The sequence below is a fragment of the Mus caroli genome, chromosome 11 (genome assembly GCF_900094665.2).
Source record: "Mus caroli chromosome 11, CAROLI_EIJ_v1.1, whole genome shotgun sequence".
NCBI classification, from domain to species: domain Eukaryota; kingdom Metazoa; phylum Chordata; class Mammalia; order Rodentia; family Muridae; genus Mus; species Mus caroli.
The window spans coordinates 52,530,544-52,550,579 of NC_034580.1; the positions used below are offsets into that span (position 1 = coordinate 52,530,544).

At 47.8% G+C, this 20,036-nt stretch overlaps 1 protein-coding gene across 2 annotated transcripts in view; it reads left to right on the forward strand.

Annotated features, from left to right (window-relative positions):
- Galnt10 (polypeptide N-acetylgalactosaminyltransferase 10) overlaps positions 1 to 20,036 on the forward strand; it is a 141,889-nt gene that overhangs the window by 58,565 nt on the left and 63,288 nt on the right. The window contains exon 2 of one of the 2 annotated variants that reach the window (XM_021177122.2): positions 16,924 to 17,026. In XM_021177122.2, the coding sequence (XP_021032781.1) occupies positions 16,924 to 17,026 (103 nt within the window). Of the gene's footprint in view, positions 1 to 16,923; positions 17,027 to 20,036 lie in introns of those variants that run through there. The other variant, XM_029484011.1, reaches the window with a different exon arrangement.

Below are 20,036 nucleotides of genomic sequence, written 5' to 3' on the forward strand. Positions count from 1 at the left end.
GAGTCGAGGGATTCCTGATAACACGGTGACTTGGGTGTCAGGTTTGTCACGTCAGTGGTTATTAGCAAGGTCAGTGTTTCATGCGGTGATGATACAGACCCTGTCACCAAAGCCCTGAGCCAGACACAAACTCTGGGCTTCTGTAACTTGGGCTAGGGAGGCTTACCACACAGTGTCCACGCACTTGACCTCTTACAAGAGTCCTTTCTTGGAGCCAGTGTCAAGTAAGGATGATTTACGTCATTTGAGGGGAGACGGTAGCACAGGCTAGATCAACAGTTGCACATTTCAGTTGCAGTTTAGGATCTCTTTAGGTTCCTAAAGCTTGTAAGAGGATGTTAAATTCTATAAATAAAAATCTATCCAGAGAAGCATGTTGGTATATAATTTCAGAGTTGGGGCTGTTATTTTTTTTTTCAAGGTTTTATTTTTTTTAAAAAATGTGTCTGGAGCCGGAGAGATGACTCAGCAGTTAAGAGAACTGACAGCTCTTCTGAAGGTCCTGAGTTCAAATCCCAGCAACCACATGGAGGCTCACAACCATCTGTAATGGGATTTGATGCTCTCTTCTGGGGTATTTGAAGACAGCGACAGTGTACTCATATAAATAAAAAAAAAATCTCTTTTGAAAATGTGTCTGTGTCTCAGACCTTGGAGCTAGAAGTACAGGTAGCTGTGAGCCACGTTACCTGAGAATTGAACCTGGGTCCTCTGCAAGAACAGCAAGCACTCATAACTGCTGAACCACCTCCCCATTCCTGGGTTGGGTTCCTGTAATATTAGGTGAGTTAACAGATGAGCTCTGAATTCTCTCTGTTGGATCGCCTCAGATTTCTTTTTGCAAGCTTAGATTTTTTTCAAAACATACTTTAATAAGGGTTCTTAAATGCTTCACCTTCCCTTCTAGCCCACTGACCAAAGGTAGGGGAGAAAGATGGTTAATAAGACAAGAGGGATGTGGCCCTGTTTAGAAGTAGTTCTTTGGGGGCAATTCCAATCTTCATTGTCAGGATAGCAGCAGTGCAGTCCAAAGCACCTAACACAAATCAGCAGCAGCAGCAGTCCAGGCCAATCGGCAAACACCAAAAAGGAATCAGTAGCAGTGGCTGGATCCAGAAGAAACCCCGAGGCCCCGCCAAATGGGAATTCGGAAGCAGCAAGAGGCAGCTGGAATACCACGAGAAGTTCTTTGGTGCCTTTCTCTCTATGAAGCCACAACAAATGAAGATCAGAGAAGACCAGTGAAGTTTTGCAAGATGAACCAATGCAAGAGCATCGTTCACTGTCTCTGGGGTTCTAGTTATACTCTTTGCAAACATCAGGAGTCCTCTCAAGTGTCTGCCTCTGCAAAACATCCTCTCACAAGACAGCTTTCGGAAGAGCATCACCACGACACAACTGAGTCTCCAAAGAGATTTCCACTTCATCTGTTTCTAGTTTCTGTCTCAAGAGCCCCCAAGAAGGGAGAGTTAAGGCAAGCGGGGGACCGAGTTCTTGAGAACTGAATGAAAATTACTCAGAAAATGCTGTCAAGAGAATGGGATGTCAAATCCTGAGACCCAGATGCGGGTGTGTGGAGGAAAGACTCCTCAAAGGTCACACTCCTGTTAAATCTGTATGCTCAAGCTCGGAGAACAAGTAGATGTTGGGGTTGTCCTCTGCTGGGCCGGGAGTCAAGGTTTGCCAAGCAAAGAGTTGGGAACTGTAAGATAGTTCAGACTGGCCATCTTAATTCAATTCCACAGACCCACATAGTGAAAGAAGTTGTCCTCTGACCTCAATGTGCAGCCATGGTGCACATGCACACACACACACACACACACACACACACACACACACACAGAGAGAGAGAGAGAGAGAGAAGAAATGTATGTGCGTATGTGTGTGTATGTATGTATGTATGTATTTTGTGTATATGAGTACTATCTGCATGTATGCCTGCATGCCAGAAGAGGCCACAGACCCCATAACAGATAGTTGTGAGACACCATGTGGTTGCTCGGGACCTCTGGAAGAGCAGCCAGTCTCTTAACTGCTGAGCCATCTCTCTAGCCCTATAAAACAAAAAATTTAAATGAATAGGAAGCCTTGTAGTTATGGGGACTGGGTTCAAATCATGTTATGTTTGTAGCACTGAGCAAATTATTTTATATATTTGTCTTGTTTTTGAGACAAGGTTTCACTGTGTGCCCCTGACTGTCCTGGAATTTGCTACATAGAGCAGACTGACCTTGAACTCATAGAGCTTATCCTGCTTCTGCCTCCCCAGTGCTGGGATTAGGCAAGTGCCACCAACCCAGTGTCACTGATAAAATGTATTAGCTGTGGTCTGTGGCCTTGGCAATAGTTTTATCCTCCCCTTGGGGTGGTTTTGAATGTAAAATGGGCTGATATACTAAAAAGGGATTCCAAGGATCAGTGTATGAAGCATCCATGCATCCACTTAGTTCATTGAGCTGGCATTTATTGAGCATTGCACATTCCTGGTATGTTGCTAAGAGTGGTCAGTTAAGTGTTATTGTGAACCAAAGCAGACGCTGCCTCTGTGCTTCTGACGTGTGTGATCTCTTACATATTCCTTAAGGAGTCATACCAAGTAAGCCCACTCTCTGATGCCGTGGGCTCTGAGGAGAACAGGATCAAGCTGTGCAGGGAGCAGCCTAGACTGAGAGGTTGGGAAAGGTTTCCCTGAGGAACTGACATCTGAGATGCAGTGTGCACTTGGAGCAGGGGCAGGTGTGGCAGATATCTGTGGCAGAGGAAATAGCTTATACAGAGGCCTTCCAGTAGGAGACAACAAGGTGGAGCTGAGGGACATAAGAAAGTCCCTAGACCCACCCGAAGGGAGGTGGGCAGAGGCCAGGCCCTTCAGAACTCTCTAAGCCTAGTAAAGCATTTGACTTCATTTCAAGGGCAATGGAAAGCCATTGGAGGATTTTAAAGGAGCTTTTAAAATTATTAAGTTCAATAAATGCTAGTTCTATTGTACTGTTCTGGGAATGTTTGTACCTCCCGGCATTTTTTTCTCTTACTGGATTTTATAAATGTGTCATTTTAAAAGCCCAGGCAATAGGGCTGGAGAGATGGCTCAGCAGTTAAGAACACTTGCTGCGTTTCCAGGGGATATGAGTTTGGTTCCCAGCACCCACGTTGGTAGCTTTCAGCTGCCTGTAACTGCTGTTGTTCTGTAACATCAGATCCAGTAACTAGGGGATCTGATGCCCTCTCCTGGCCTCAGGCATTGCACATACGTGGTGCACATAAACTCACACAGAGACACACACACACACCCTACACTGGCACTGCTTGGTCTGTTGAACTGTGTTTCCTCCTCCACAAGTTGTCAGAGAGGAGCTGTAAACAGCTTGGATTCAGAAGAGAAGGGGTTAGAGCAGGGCCCATCAAGGACTTGGACTGGGCAGGCCCATTGAGCTAATCACAGCTGCTGTCAGGCCTCTGACTGTGATCAGATGCAGGCTGGGAGAGGAGCCCAGCATGATCTCAGCATTTGGACATCAGCATTAGAGAGACTGGGAGTCACGCAGCAGGAGCTTGAGGGCTGGTTACAGGACGCGTGGAAGAAACTGGGCTCAGAAGTCAAGAGCTGGGGTGATACCCAAATGACAGATGGACTTGTCTGATAGGAAAAGTTTAACTGAAGAGAGAAATCCAGGCTCTGGGACAGGTAGAGGGTGCCCAGGTCATCTGACCCAACTGAGCTCCTGAACCTCTCAGTCATTTTGGCCAAGGCCAGGTAACCTCAAAGTCAGGTAGCCTTGTGGCCATCCAACTTTTTCATCCCTGTATGACCATGCTTAATGAATCCGTGTGGCCTTCCTGCTCACAACTGCAGTTTCCCTGAACCCTGCTGTTACTTGTTTCTATCCTCCACCCTCTGGTCTGCCTTCTACTGTGTTCCCTATGGGGAGTCACTGAGCTAGAAATGTGTAGGCTGTGTCCCATGTGCACACCAGCACTCTCCAGTTGGGTGGCTGGAGAGCCAGGGGTTGACTTAGCCAAGGTCAGCATCGTGCTACACAAGCGCCACAATGAGGCTGGGCTTCCATCGTGTGTCTTTGAAGACTCGAGTCCTTCTCAGAGATAGAAGCAGACAGACGATTGCATCCTACATCCTCAGCCCAACGATGCGAGACCTCTAGCTTTCCAGATGGTCCATGCCCAAGGATAGTTGGACCGTAGCTGAAGAAACAGCAGCTTGGCTGAACTGTTTAACAAAAGTCTTGGGTGTCAGCTGACTCCGCTACGTACATTTTCCAAGTCCAGGGGAGAAGTGCGTGGCCCTGCCTGCCCGTCATTCTGTGAGTCGTTGTTTTCTGGCAAGGAAGTAGAAGTTAGCCTATCAATACATTGTTCATCCCTTGAGTGATAACCTATTTCAGAAGTATGGTGGCTTGGGCTGTGGTGCTGCTGGCTTGGGGTGATGGTGATCTGTGGAAACAAGGGGACTTCAGAAAGGGAGAAAGAAAGGGCCAGAGCTTGAAAGTCCAGCGGGAAAACAGGGAGCCTGGCTGAGCGCGCTCTGGAGCCACGCTCTGGGTCTGTTTCCTCACTATCGATTCCTCACTATCCACAAGACAAGAGTCATTTCTAGGGCTTGAGACTGGGGCTTGGGAATGGAGAGACTTATTTTCTACTGTGCTCTTTTTGACTCTTTCTTGCTTGACTCTTTCACATTTTCTCTATTATTTCAATAATTGCAAATCAAATTACAGGGTTTGGCTTTCAAAAAAAAAATGCAATGAAGGGTTTGGATCAGACCATTGGTTTTCAAGCTTTCTTTTAAATCAGCAAAACACTTTCGGCACAATCTTACAGGAAAGCCTAATTAATGTGTAACAGAGAGGAAGCGTCTCGGGCTGGCACGCCCCACCCCTCCTCCAGCCCTCAGCATTCCCACACAGCTAGAAACACAACGGGGTAGTAGCTATTTCTTTCAGGCCTATTTGCCTCTTCAACTCTGTGACTGCCCTTCACTCATTTGTGGAAGCTGCCTTGCTCCTGCCCTGAGGACTGGCTGCAGCCTCCCCCCTCCCCAGGTACCCCTCAGTAGCCACAGACCTCCTGTCCTTGCAGGAATTGGTAGTAGGCACTGAGTGTCACCCAGAATCTTGGAATGTGGGGAAACAGGTCACTTTTGGCTTGCTTCTCTTAGGCTTGTGTGTTGATGCTGTGGTTTATATATAAAATGTCCCCAACCATCTCGTGTGTTTGAACATTGCTCCCCAGTCAGGGGTTGCTGCCTTGGGAGATTGTGAAACCATTGGGAGGTGGGAGCCTAGTTGGTAGAAGTGTTTTGCTTTGGGAGTTGATATTCTGGCACCACATCTTGTCCCAATCTCTCTTCTGGATCCCACCCACACGCAAGCAAGCAGCATCTTATTCCTTCCATCACAACCTCAAGCCACATGGTAGACTGCACCCTCACACTGCAAGCCAGAGCCAATCCCAGCTCCCTTGAGTTGCTTCTTGTTCTGGAAATATCAGTAGGAACCATTGGTAAATACAAAGTGATGGGCCAGCAAGAGGACTCAGCAAGAAGAGGCTTGTGCCACCAAGCCTGTAGGTCTGAGTTCCACACCTGGTGGACTCCCCACAAACTGTCCTCTGACCTCCACAAGCTCACTCGCTCCATGTAACCTACACACTTGAGCAGGTGTGTGCCTCCTTACACATATGCAAGCCCCCCCTTGCATGCATGGAGATGCACAATTAATTAATTAAATCAAGTATAGAGAAGTACTCAGAAGATGCCCTAACAGCCAGCCCAGGCAGAAGCATCGGCAGGCAGGATCCTCCCAGGATAGTGAAGTGGGACAGACATTCACAGACTCGCCTTCCCTGTGTGCCCTCGCTCAAACTCAGCCAACCTCCCCCTCCACTTAGAGGAGTTCTGGAAGTTTGTGTCCTCATCCTAGCCCTGGGCTCACTCCTTCCATGACTCAGTTTATGGATGAAATGTCCCTCGCAGGCTTCTGTATCTGCACACTTGGTCTTCAGTTGGTGGTGCCACTTGGGAAGGTTGGAGATGGAGGCTCTCTGGAGGAAGTGCGCCACTGGGCGCAGGCTTTTTAGCCCACATGCCTTCATGCCACTTCCTGCCAATTCCTGAGATGCAGTGTGAACAGCTAACCTCCTGCTCTTTCTTGCCAGTCTGCCTTCCCAGCCTCGGGAACTATGAGCCAACACAGGCCCTGCCTCCGTTAAGCTGTTCTTGTTGGGGCAGTTTTATCACAGCAACATCAAGGAAACTAATACAAAAATTAGAAGGAAACAAATACAGAGACTGACTCTGAACGTGCCTTTCCACCTCTTGGGACCCGTGCCTGGCCATTTGTAAAGTGAGCAGGCTGAGCTTCCAGCCTCAGCTCTCTTAGCTCTCTGGGCAGTTGGTACACACTTTGTAAATGTTCACCAGGACCCTCTTTTATCCAGGAAGTCTTAACAGGAACTATGACCACATGGAGCCAATAAGAAGGATGGGTGTGGCCTAGAGGTGTTTCAGCAACGCTTCCCAAAGGGTGATTTGCAGACACCTCCCGCTCATGAGATAGATTCGGGGGCTGAGGAGGAGCCTTCTGATGTTGTCTTGACACCGTGTACACAGGCGGTGGGCTCCTGTGGAATAGATGTGGATCAGAGTGGCATGTCGAACTGTGTGTGGTGCAGGCCACACAATTGCTCCAGTTAGTGCTGGTACTCAGCAATTTGCTCTAGAACTTGGTGCCTTGGAGCTGGAAAGGTGGCTCAGTGGTTAAGAGCACTGGCTGCTCTTCGAGAGGACCTGGGTTTGATTCCCAGCACCCATGGCATGGCTCACAACAGTCTGTGATTCTTGTCTCTTCTGGCCTCCATAGACACCGGGCACACACTTGGTACACAGATAAGGCATCTGCCCAGTGAAGTGCTATTGGCTGGGACATTGACAGGATCTGCTCATATTTAAAAGGAAGGCTCCAAGAGCCCATCACTTGGTGGGCTTGTAAAAGGTTCTAGAAGAAAACATAAGGTAAAAGGTTCTGTTGGCAGCCAGTTTGGAAAAAAAGAGCAGAAAACAAGATGTCGTTAAGAGGTATAGTTGTTTTCTGTTGCCATGTAACGAGTCATCACACATTTGAAAGCTGGGAACGCTATAGGTCTTGCCTCTGGGTGGGCTTGACTGTGTTTTCAATCAAGGTGTCAGCCAGCAGGGGCTCCTAAGGGCCAGGAAGTCTAACAGGAACTGTGACCACACCAAGCCAAGTAAGAACTGCGGTAAGGGTCTGACCCTGACTGTTTCAAGCTGGTGGTAGAATTGAGCCTTGTGGATGTTGCATTGAAACCTCTACTTCATTTCAGGCTATCTGATGGGACTGTTTTCTGCTCCTTGGGCCATCTATACATGGGCTCCTTGATCTTCAGAGCCCACAGCTCCATGGCAAATTGATCCTCACTCCAAATCCCCTTGACTTCCTCTTACCCTGCCAGATGGAGGAAGCGCTCAGGGATTTGTGCGGGGATTATGACTTTTGGTCATGATTTGTTTCCCTTTCGCCCTGGAACTCATGGCAAGCACAGGAGGGAAGCATGTGTATGTGTGTGTCTGTGTGTGTGTGTCTGTGTCTGTGTGTGTGTGTGTTTGTGTCTGTGCACACTCGAATGCGCGCACAGTTGGGCACACATGCATACCTGTGCATAGGACCCATCCATGCTTAGAAGCCAGGACTGTAAAAGATGCTTGCTCGCACTTAGGACTTTGGTTTTGGTTCTCAATGACTCAGAAACTCAAACAAAATCACTCTTCTTCGCAGACAGTTTGAAAACACTGTAGTGTCCAGTGGGAGGGGACAACATGTATGCAAACAGGTCTGTGCCCTAACTTCCAAAGAGAGAAAAATAGAGCGTTCAGGGCCCAGTGACGTCTGCTTTTAAATGCAGCTGCACAGAAGGAGGCTTCATGGAGAACAAGAGCTCTGAACAGGCTATGCAAAGAAGACATAATTTGAGTATTCAAGAAATAAGGAGCCGGACATGGTGGCACGTGCCTTTAATCCCACCACTCAGGAGACAGAGGCAGGGGGATCTCTGTGAATTTGAGGCCAGCCTGGTCTACAGAGTGAGTTCCAGGACAGCCAAGGCTGTTACATAGAGAAACACTGTTAGGTGGGCAGAGAAGAGTTGGGAGGCCAAGGCTCAAATACTTTGGATTTTTACACCCCAACATGCAAGGGACAAATTGATATGAACCCCTTAGATCATTTTATTGCCCTCCGTTCCCAGAGACCGTGTGCTTTGTTATAAACTAATTCCCATGTGCAGGGATTTCACACAGCCACTGAATCTTGCTCACAGGGCCACAGGCCAGTGGGTATTTTCTCCAGCCTTGGGTTCCCATGTGCATTTGTGGTCACCCACATAGAGCAGGAAGCCCTGCCCCTCCCCCGCCCCGGGGATCTTGCATCTCTTTGAGGATTGGCTGTCTGTCTGCTAGCCTAGGACAGTTGCCTGTTTGTTCCATTGCTGTCACAGAATACATGATATACTGCAACTTAAGGCAAGTTTGATTTGGGGCTCACAGTTTAAGAGGGTGGTGGTCCATGGTAGGGAAGGCATGGGAGAAGGAGGTAGCCGTATGTGTGGATGGATCAATGGATTGAAGAGGGATCAGTGGGTGGATGGATAAAGAGATGGATATAGGTGCTTCTAAAGTTGTTACCATAAACTTCACTTCCCTCTGCCCAGTTACTGAGATTGAGTGCAGCTGTTTCATGTCTACAGACTTTTCCCTGGCGGTATTTTTTGTTGTGTTTCGCCTTTCTAAGATAAAGACTCGATGTATAGCCCTGGCTGGCCCCACACTCACCATCCTCCCTGGGATGACTGACAGGCACGTGCCACAATGCTCAGCATCGAAATGCTTTGAAGAAGCAAAGCAGAATCAAAAACCCAGTTGCGAGTTGTGTGCGGAGGAGCCATGCTGGGTTCTTTCTCACGAACCCCGTGATTATTAGCAGAAAAATGAGATCCCCAAGTTTCCTCCCTGGCTACATTAATCACTTCTTGGAGGCTGGGGGTGAGTGGGAGAGGGGAGACTGTATTAAATAAACAAAGTTAGGCAACTTTCTGTGGGACTTCAGACAGCCTTTATTTAACGTGTGCACATGCGTGTGGTTGTGTGTAGGTGAGCGCGTATTGAGGAGGGGGTGGGGTGTACATGTGTGTGGAGGGCAGAGGGCAACCTTGAGTGTCATTCCTCAGGCATTGTTCGTATTGCTCTTGGGGTTCTTGCCGGCTGGGAACCTGATGTAGGTTGGCCAGCCAGGCAGTACCGGGGATCCACCTGTTTGTGCCTTCCAGTGCTGGAATCACAAGCTCAGGGCACAGTGGCTTTTTTATGTGGCTTCTGGAGATTGAACTCGGGACTCCCCCACTTGCAAGGCAAGCGCTTTACACTGTAGCTGTCTTCAGACACCCCAGAAGAGGATTCCAATCCCATTACAGATGGTTGTGAAGCCACCATGTGGTTGCTGGGATTTGGACTCAGAACTTCTAGAAGAGCAGTCAGTGCTCTTAACCGCTGAGCCACCTCTCCAGCCTGGTAAGCACTTTACCAGCTGAGCTCTTTCCCGGTTTTCAAATAGCCCTTACCATGCTAACGTACATGCTGGCATCCAGGTATGTAAGTGCTGAAAACTAGGATGCAGAAGAGGGAGATAGCGTAACATTTTAGTTCCATCCTTTGGCAAGTATGTAATTCTGGGCTCTACATACGTTCCCAGTGCTATCTGTTACCACCATTTCCCTACCTTTCCCCAAAGACCACTCACCCCCTCTCTCTGCTCCACAGTAACACCTCTATTCTTTCTTTTACTGGCTTTATCTTCTAGGCACTTACAGAATTAAACCTTACACCCTCTGTGTCTGGCTTATCTCACTAAGCATTAATATCTTTCCAAGGTCTATGTTGATCGTCTGCCCCTTCTACGGTTGAGCTGGTGTTCTACTGTGTGCCTGGGCCACGCCTTATTTATATTGGACACTACTTGAGTTGTGTCTTTGGGTGGTCATGACCAGTGCTGCAGTGAAACACAAGTGTATGGCTCTGAGTGTCTCCTGTCCATTCCTTTAGGTGAGGAGTCACCGGGCCATGTGATAATGGTTCTGTTTTAGCCTTTTGAGAGACCTCCAGCCTTGTCCAGTAGTTGTGTTCCCATTGCCATTTCCCCCAGCAGACACACAGTTTCTCCGCTCACATCCTGCCAACACTTGTTCTCTGTGTGTTCAGTTACACTACCTTGCTAAGTAGTGAGTGATGCTTTATGGCAGGTGTGAGTCCTAGTCACTAATGACCAACACCTGGGGTTCTGAGTGTTCTTGGTGCACTCTGAGTATAAGTCCTTCACCAGTTACACTTTGCAGATATATTCTAGTCCACAGTTTGTGCCTTGAAGAGCAAAAGGTATAGTTGTAATGGATTCCATCCAACTCAGCAAAATGGATGCTGTCTTATTTACGAAGCCTTTACATAGACCATAGTAGCACACATCTAATCCCAGCACTCAGGAGACAGAGACTGACAGATGTCTGTGAATTCAAGGTCAGTTACATAGCAAGTTCCAGGACAGCTATATAATAGGGAGACCCTGATTCAAAAAGAAAAGAAAAAGAAGAAGAGAAGGAGGAAGAAGATGAGGAGGGGGGAGGAGGAAGAGGAGGAGAAAAAGAGAAGGAGAATTACAAAAATAAAAAGAAAGAAGTTTCTTTTCTATGTGCTGGGGAGATTGCCCAGTGGTTAGAACACTTCTCTCCCTAGTGCCCTGTCCCCTTTCCCCAGCATGAGGACTGGAGTCTTGTCAGGTGCCTGTGGCCGCCCGTCTGTGATTCCAGCCTGGGAAGGTAGAGATAGAAGATCCCCAGAACAAGTTGGCTCCTGAGACTGGCCAGTGAGCTCTGGGTTTGATTGAGAGGGCCTGCTTCAGTGAAAAAGGGGGAAGAGCTATGAGGGATGATTCCCAGCACCATCCTTGGACCTCCACCTGCATGCACACTCACCTCCATGTGCCCACACACATGTGGACTCATATACACTCATATGAAAACAGAAAGGAAGGAAGAAAGATTTACCTAAATAATCCCAAGTCACTAGGGTGTGACTCCCACCTACTTATTGCTTCCGTGACCCAGCCTTCCTCTGTGTGCATTGAGAGTTAGGCTTGAGCTTTTCTAGTCTGTCTGTCTGTCTGTGATCCATTCTTCCTGTTGCCCGAGCTAGCCTGCATTCAATTCTCCTGCACTCACCATTCTCCTGCCTCAGCCTCCCAAGTGCTGGGATTGCAGGGAGCAGCACCATGCTGGAAGAATGTGTTGGGTTTTGGTGTGTCAGATGTAATCCTTCTGCACCCTTTGTTGAAACGTTGTCCCATTCAACTCCCTTAGCCTTTTTGTTTAGAATTTGTTCAATAAGTTTGTATATATATATGCATGTGTGTGTGTCTACATATGTGTACTTATATGATCAAGCATGTGTGTTTGCATATATACATGGATGGATGTGTGCACTCGGGGGGGGGGGGGTTGTTCATATGTTTGTTCTAAACATGATCTCATTAGTCATTTGTCCTCACTCAAGGACCACATTCTCCTGTCCACTGTAGCCATGGACCAAGCTTTGAAAGGTGTCTATGTGTCCTTCAGCTTTTTCCTGTCTGTGAGTGTCATTGTTTAACTACTACCTAAGTCTTTCATGTTTCTGCCAAGATTGCGTTGCATCTATAGACCAATCCTTTAAGGACCAGCATCGTTTTGGCTTTGAGGCAGGGTCTCACTATGCATCCCAGGCTGCTCTGGATCTCATGATCCTCCTGCCTCCACCTCCCACCTCTGGGAGAATTGACCTCTTGGCATCAAATTTTTCCAAATGCCTGGTTTGCCTATCATTTGTCCTCCTCAGGCACCCACTTGTAGTTGTCAGTGTGTGTCTTGGCTATTTTGTTCAGTTTGTCAAGTGTTTGTATGTTGGCACTGTTGTAAATGATAGTTCAGTTCCCAATGTTTCCTTGCCAGTTTTTAGAAATTAAATTAACTTTTTCACACCATCCCCGACTCCTGTGACACTTTAAACTCACTAGTTCCGGACGCATTTCTGTTGGTGCCCCCTCAGCATTTTCCAAACTGGTCATTTTTCTACGAATGCTCTGGCCAAATTGTAGAGACCTTGACAGACACGGGACCCTATCTGTGGACCCTCCTCCTCATCAATGTGGAAAGAAGGAGTGACAGAGCTGGGTCTTCCAGGTCCCTGTCAGACTCCCTGCCACCTCAACCAAGGCTTCTCAGCAGAAGATGCCCATCTCAGTTAAAACCAGATTGGAACGAATCAAGCAAGATAGGAGTTTTTCTCTCACTGAAAAGCATGGAGGGTGTGTGACTGGATGTGTGTGTGTGTGTGTGTGTGTGTGTGTGTGTGTGTGTGTGGTGCTTGTGAGCTAAACTGTCTGCTACTTCCATGAAAATGAAAGAAGCCCCAGAGGAGAGTCAGGCAGAACCTCTGATGCCAACCTCAGGGCTAGGAATACAGACAGGACACTGACTGGCAATGGTTACGGCGGGTATGAGAGTTCAAAGCCTGGGCATCTTTCAGAAATCACTTTAGGGTCAGGCAAGCCCTCTCTCTTTAGAATTTTGCAACCCAATTAAGCTGACCTGGAGCCATTTGATCAGAGGATAAAGTTAAGCCCTTTATGGTATTATGTCCTTGTGACTGTGCTAGGCCTGTCTAATCCCTGTGTGACCTTCCTTCCATCCAGGAAAAAAAAGTAGAGGCAGATCTGTGCATTCAGTAGTCAGTGAGAATGAGACCTGCTTTTCTGGGGGGGTCACAGTTTGGGGAGACAGGCAGCCCTTAGATGAGTGTCCAAAGGACCCTGAAATGGAGAGCCCTGGGGCAGCATGCCCAAGCTGGCTTCTCAGTTCCCACCTGGCACTCCATTCTGAGGCTCTCCAGGGCATGGTACTGGTTAAGTTCAGGTGTGTTCGCAAACCATTTAGTTCTGGTTAAAGTTAAAAACAAACAAACAAATTCCCCCCATATACATTTTCTCAAAACGTCGGGTTGAGGCTGACATAGTTAACCACACTCGAGCCTTTTTTTTTTTTTTTTTTTTTTTTTTTTTTGGTGAGGGCTAAAATAAGAGTGGTCCTCAGTTTTGAAGAGGAGACACTTCCTCTAGAGGAAAATGAAGTGGACTCCATCCCCACTTACCTTGGAGGGGGAGGAGGAGAAAAAAGAGGAGGAGGAGAGGGAGGAAGAGGAGGAGGAGAAAGAGGAGAAGAAGAAGGAGGAGGAGGAGAAAGAGGAGGAGGAGGAGGCTGATCAAAAGCATGTGGGCTTCAGTACTTATTCCTGAGCTCTGCTGTGTCTCACTTCTCACTCAGAGAGACATGTGGCTCCCACCTGCCAAGCAGCACTGGTCCAGACTTCCTCCTATTGTGTGGCTCATGTCTACCCTCTGAACCTTATTTATTCCTGCCAGGTCTGGCCTTTGCCCTTGTCTCTCACTTATAGTCTCCACTTACATCCCCTCCAGCTGGAGTCCCCTCTGCATTGCTCCCAAGCAAGCCCGTCCCCAGTCTTCCACACCCCTCCCAAGACTCTTCCCTAGGCATCCTTACCCAGTCATCCCGGCGGGAACCTCTTCTAAATACCTAGAGATTTTATCTGTACCACCTTTAAAGTAATACACTATAGTGATGTGTGTCTTTTCTTATCCTATTTATTAAACCCGCTGACAGTCTTATTTAACTATAAGTATTAACTACTTTTCTCATTGCTATGACAACATCATCAAAAGCAACTTACAGAAGGAAGATGGTTTGTTTTTGTTTTTTTGATGTGTGTGGGCGTTCGTCTGCATGTAGTCAGTGTACCTTGTACTTCCCTAGTGCCTGTGGCATCCAGAAGAGAGCATCCACTCCCCTGGAACTAGAGTTACAGATACCTGTGATCTACTGTGTAGGTTCTGGCAATAAAACCCAAGGCCTTTTGAAAGGCAGCCAATGCTCTCAGCCCCTAAGCCATCTCTCCAGCCCCAGGAAGGGTTCATATTAGTTAGTGGTTTAAGAAGGTTACATACCTTCATGTCAGGGGTGGCATGGTGGCAGGAACTGAGTATGAGACATTGTCACATTGGGTCCACAGTCAGGAAGCAGAGAGAGACAGTATTCCGTTCATTCTCCTTTTTGTCAGGTCTGGGACCCTGGACCACAGGAATGATACCGTCTACACTCAGGGTGGACTTTGCTCCCTCAGTTAAACCTCTCTGGTTAATGCCCTCTCAGACACTCTCAAAGGTGTGTCTCCTGGGTGATGCTAAATCCAATCAAGTTAACCCTGAGGTTACCCCTCACACTTTGCCTCTCCCAGAATTCTTTGGACACCGTAGGCCTTCAGTAATCCCTTGTTACATGGATGAATGAAAATTACTCCGTGTTTGGTCTTAAAGTTCATGGAGAATTTCAACCTACAACTGTCCAGCTTCCCTTCTATTGCTGTGAAGAGACACCATGGCCAAGACGACTCTTATAAAAGAAAGCATTTAATTGAGGGCTTGCTTACAGTTTCAGAAGGTGAGCCCATGATCACCATGGTGGCAGACAGACAGCGGTGGCAATGGAGCAACGCAGTAGCTGAGCGAGCGCTTTGCATCCTGATCTGCAGGCAGTAGGCAGAGAGACACTGCGCCTGGCATGGAGTTTTGAAACCTCAGAGCCCACCACCAGTGACACACCTCCTCCAACATGGCTCCACTAGTCCACACCTCCAAGATGGTTTCACTAAATGGTGACCAAGCATTCAAACATGTGAGCCTGTGCTGGTCATTCTCTCGTCACACCACCACACCTTATGTAAAACAACTTTATTCATCTGGCTAAATGAGTTCTACCTGGTCCACCCTGACCGTGTGTGTGTGTGTGTGTGTGTGTGTGTGTGTGTGTGTGTGTGTGTGTGTTTGTGTCTGTCTGTCTGCCTGCTGTCTGTCTATGTTATTTTATTCTTGGGTTTTATTGCACACACACTCACACACACACAAAGGATATTAGAAGAATTACTTAATGTTTGGCATCAAAGAGTGCATGTGACCCGGAAGTAGAATCACTCCAGCTCCTCTGGAGAGCCTAGAGAATCACCCTAACATCTGCAGCAAAGACTGTCCCCTAATGCAGCCCAAGTCCAGGCTGAAGCCCACAACCCTTTCCATTTTCTTCCGGGCCAGAGGTTCAAACACTGTTGCTGACGGGCCCAGCCAAGTCTGCAGTCTCAGGATTGGAGTGTGTGCTCTGACCAGTCTTTCTTCTCCAGCAGACTGGGGTTGGCTTTGTTTCGAGGTTCTCTCCTCTCCGCTAAGGGTGCCAGACACACAAAACGGTGATTAAACAAAGATTAAAATTCCATTTGGATGAGTGAGTGAGTGAGCGAGCAGCTGTTGAGGCCATGATGGATTCCTTTGGAATGCTGACTAAGAGCGTGGGTCCCAGACACAGTCAGTCTGAACACATCAACACGCGTTTACAGTTTGCTGTCTGAAGGGATTTCCAGTCCATTCCGCCAGGTTTTCCAGCTAGCTCACGTCCTCAAGGTGTTCCTTCTCTTTGTCTTCATTGCCTGTGGCAAGGGAACGGTCCTGAAGCTGGGGGGGGGGGGCAGGAAAAGTATCAGAAGATGATTGCAAACAAAGAAAAGGATCTCAGCTTTCAGAGACACACCCCTCGGAAGCATCCGTGGGGTGCTTCTTTATGTAATATTACATGATCAATGTTACTTAAGAGTTGTGTGCTTGGAGCAAGTATGAGAAGCTGGTTTTGAGTCCCCAGGACTCTGGGCAAACAGGAGTGTGTCATCCCAGCACCTGACACTCATTTCCCAGGTTCTGCCCTGGTTGTAGCCGGCAGTCAGCCACCTGCAGTTCCAGAGCACAGTTCCAGAGCACAGGAAAGGGGTTTGAATTGGCATGAAGCCAGGACAAGGTCAAAGTCTTAGTCCAAAAAGAGAGTAAAATGCCACAATTATGTGTTATATGGACTGCATGTCGTCGAAGAAGGTGGATTGGGTTCTATGAAATGTATTGGGACTCCAGAGATAGCTTAGTGGTTAAGAGGGTGCCCTGGTCCTACCTTCAGGACTAGCACCTGTGACTGGCAGCTCCCAACTGCTGATAACTCCAGCTGCAGGGGCTCCAATGCCCTCTTCTGGCCTCTACAGCAATATCCCTACACACACACACACACATCAAAATTAAATACATCCTTAAAAAATAAATACGTTACTCAAACCAACATCATGTATTTCTTGATTGTTCCTTTGGAGTGCTGAGGACCGAACCCAGGGCCTCATGAACGCTAAGCAAGCACTCCACCATTGAACTACACCCCTTAGCCTCTGCTTATTTTTATTTTGTTTTGGCCTGTGACATTGTCTCACTGTGTAGGCTATGTTGGCCTAGAGCTGGTGGTCTTCCTGCCTCTACGTCCCGAGTGTTTGGATTACAGGGGCTTACCGCCACCCCTCGTTTTCTTTCTTCAATGTGGAAAGCAGCTTGCTTTGCCTACCAGGACTGTCTCAGTACCTTCCCGTTGGGCAGCAACACACTGAGCACTTTGTCCTGTGGATGAGTGTGCCCGTCTTTCCTTCCTCTCCTGGGTGGCGAGTTTCCAAGGGGTTGTACTAAGCTTCTGTGTCCCCCCCCCCCCTGGCCTCAGCTCATCTAGCAGGCACATGGCTGGCACTCAGGAAGATGCTGAGGGCTGGACAGGCGAAAGTGTTCTCCTTAAGCAGTGTAGCCTCTGGACCATTGTTATCACCAATATTCCCTTTTTCTTCTTTTTTCATAGTTTCTTCTTTTTCTTAATTTTTTTCTTTTATTTTTGAAGGAATTACACAGTCGACAAAAAAAGACATTTTTCTTGGGAGCTGAACAAAGGCTGAAGGACTGGCATAAAAAGGAGGCTATCAGGAGGGACGCACAGCGCGTAGGTATGGAGGGCGCGGCCGAGTGTGGGCATCGTGTAAGTGTGCCATGGGTGTATGCACATGTGCTGAGTGTGTTAGAGGTGTCTAGACCTCTTGTTCACTTCCTGCCTGCCACCGTCTTTCCAAATAACCATACCTACCTTTCACCCACCTGACCTCGGCTGTCAGCACCAGATCCACTGACTTCACATTTGCCCTGCCACCTGCGTATCAGCACGTGACTGTGTCTCCATCCTAGCAAGTCCCATCCCAAAGGAAGGAACAATGTTTCAAATCAACAGGGATTGATCTCAAAGCACGTTCCACCCTCTTCAACCTGATCAGGCCTTTATGGCCAGCTGAATAAGAGGAAATCTGTACCCCAGAGAGATGCTGCCACCTGCCAGTCATCACGCAGGGTGAGAGTAAGGCCAACTTGAGACTCGAACCCAGAACTGGAAGGCAGAGGCAGTTCCTCACCAACTATCGATTCCTTTTGCTAATAGGGCTTTGTCGCCTTTCATGTATGGCTGGCAGATGGGGTAAGGGCCAACACAAATATCTATACAGAGATTGTGGAGATTTTTCTCTGCAGAGTCCAGGCAAAGGTCAGGAGAGCAGCTGCAACCCCCCTCCCACAAAGGCTGTGGGGTCGCCACTGAATTCCACCATTCCTGAGCCTCTGATGACCTCACACAGTCAGCTTGTTCCAAGGGTGTAGAGGGAGAAGATGGCTATAATGGCTTTGCTTGAGTGGAAAGTGGAGACAGTAGCAAGAGGGATTGAAATGGTGTGTGGTGATCTGGGTTAAAGGTGTCCCTTCTAAATTATTCATGACAGAACCAACTCACCACAAAGCTCCAAAGAGAGCAGGTGTAATAACTGAGCTGATGCCCACAGCGTACCCAGCCCTGACACATGGTGCTCTGTGTGCCAGGAATGCTAAGTGAAGCTAGAAGGGTCCTCCTTTAAATTAAGAAAGGAAACATCTGCAAAGACACAGCTGGCCAGACAGTTGTGCCTGAATTATTAGAATATCCATATAGGGCTGCCTGGCAAGGGAAGAAAGAACAGCAGAAAGATTATGAAAAGCAAAAGGCTGTGTGATTTCTTGTTTGTTTGAAATAAAATTATACATAAGTATTAAAGAGTAAATATTTTAAGTAATTTATGAAGTTGCCTAATTATAAAAAAAAAAAAAAAACAGAAAGGAAAAACAGGAAAAAGTGATTAACAAGACCAAGGAGCGCTAAGTACACACTGAGTCTTCCACACCAAGAGGCCTCCTCCACTATCACAGACCTTGTCTGTTGAGAAGACAGAAGCCGCAGCATGGCCAGGATGCTGCCCTGAGGTCCAGCTGGCTGGCCTTTGCCCCATCTCCTCTGCTCAGCATTTGGGGCTGACTATGGCTGTGCAGGTCTCCTGGAGCCTTGTTCTGAGCAGAAGTCAGACCTCTTTCTACCTCCTGCACCTGAGCAGCCTCAGTGACCTTGATTTTGCAACACTCAGAGGGTGGTTGGCTCAAAGCAGCTGCTGGAGTGGCTGACTGTTAGACACAGTCCTGCAGACCCTCAAGATGCTTCTCCCAGGGCTGTGTCCACCCTCAGTCTCCAGAAGCTCATGAATTCCCCCAGAGAACATGCTGTCGGAGCATTAGAGACCCTTCTCAGCCGGATGGCACAGAGATTGCCAACCCTTTGTCCACTGAATCTGGGACTTGCAACAGAACTTTCCAAGCAGACCTGGCATAGTAGATATGGTTACTCTTTTAAGTTATCTCTCAAGTTTAGAGAGAAATCAAATCGTCTTTTATCATCATGGCATTTTAAAAAATTACTCATTATTTATTTACAGCTGGACTGAGGATCTAGCCCCAACCCAGTACCTCATAGGTGCTAGGCAAACACTCTGCCACTAAGCTACATCCCAGCCCTTGTTTGGCAATTTTGATTAACACAGAACATTTGCCTCACTTAGATGATGATAATCAGATCGACTCAGGTTTATCTGGCGATTGACAACTCACAGAAAGTTATCGCTGTGTAGCCTCTCGTTTGACTCCCCTAGACATGCTTGCTGCTGGTATCAGAGAAGACAATTATAGCGAGGGTTCCTTGGCTCAGAGAAAGCAGACCTGCCTCCTGTCCAGGAGAAGTGAGCAGGCAGGGGGATCTAGCTCTGGGGGGAGTGCAGGGAGCATGGGCTTCAGCCCTCAAACTTGGTTCTGTAACCTTTTATGAGTCTCCATATACCTTCAGAGTGACAGTTCTCAAGTCCACTCTACAGGGTTGCTATGGGGACTCCAGGGAAAAGATCAGTGGAGTACAGAACAGGACTCTGGCCACATGAGTGCTGGCACCCCTCCCCCTCTTCTCACTTCCACTGCACAATTTGGGGGGATGTTTGGGTGAAGTTCATATTGATTGTTGGGGAGCTAGAGAGATGGCTCTGCAGGTAAGAGCATTTGCTGCTCTTACAAATATAACAAGTTTGGTCCCAGAAGCCATGTCAGGCAGTTTACAGCTGCCTTACAGTTTCAGCTCCAGGGGACATAAGGCCCCCTTCTGGCCTCCACAGGCACCTGCACTCATATCTGCACATACCCACACACAGAGATATGCACACACACACACAAAATTTTTGTAAAAATTAGATTTATTTTCATTTTATATATGCAAGTATTTTGCCTGTGTGTATGTATGGGTACTGCGTGTGTGCCTGGTACCTGAGGAGGTCAGAAGAGGGCATGGGATCCCCTAGAACCGGAGTTATGAGTTGCCGTAAACCACAGTATGGGTGCTGGCACCTAAACCCGGATCCTCTGTGAGAAAGTGTTCTTTACTGCTGACCCATCTCTCCAGCCCCCACGTGATTTTAAAAAGTAGAAGAAAATGTATTCTTTTAAATCTTGGTTATCTGGGGTTTTTAAGATGTGCTGAAAGACCCCCGAAGGGAGACCCTCACTCTGCCAGGTGTAAAACCAAGGCACAAGGTGGGACTCGAACCCACGATCTCGCAACCCGAAAACCAA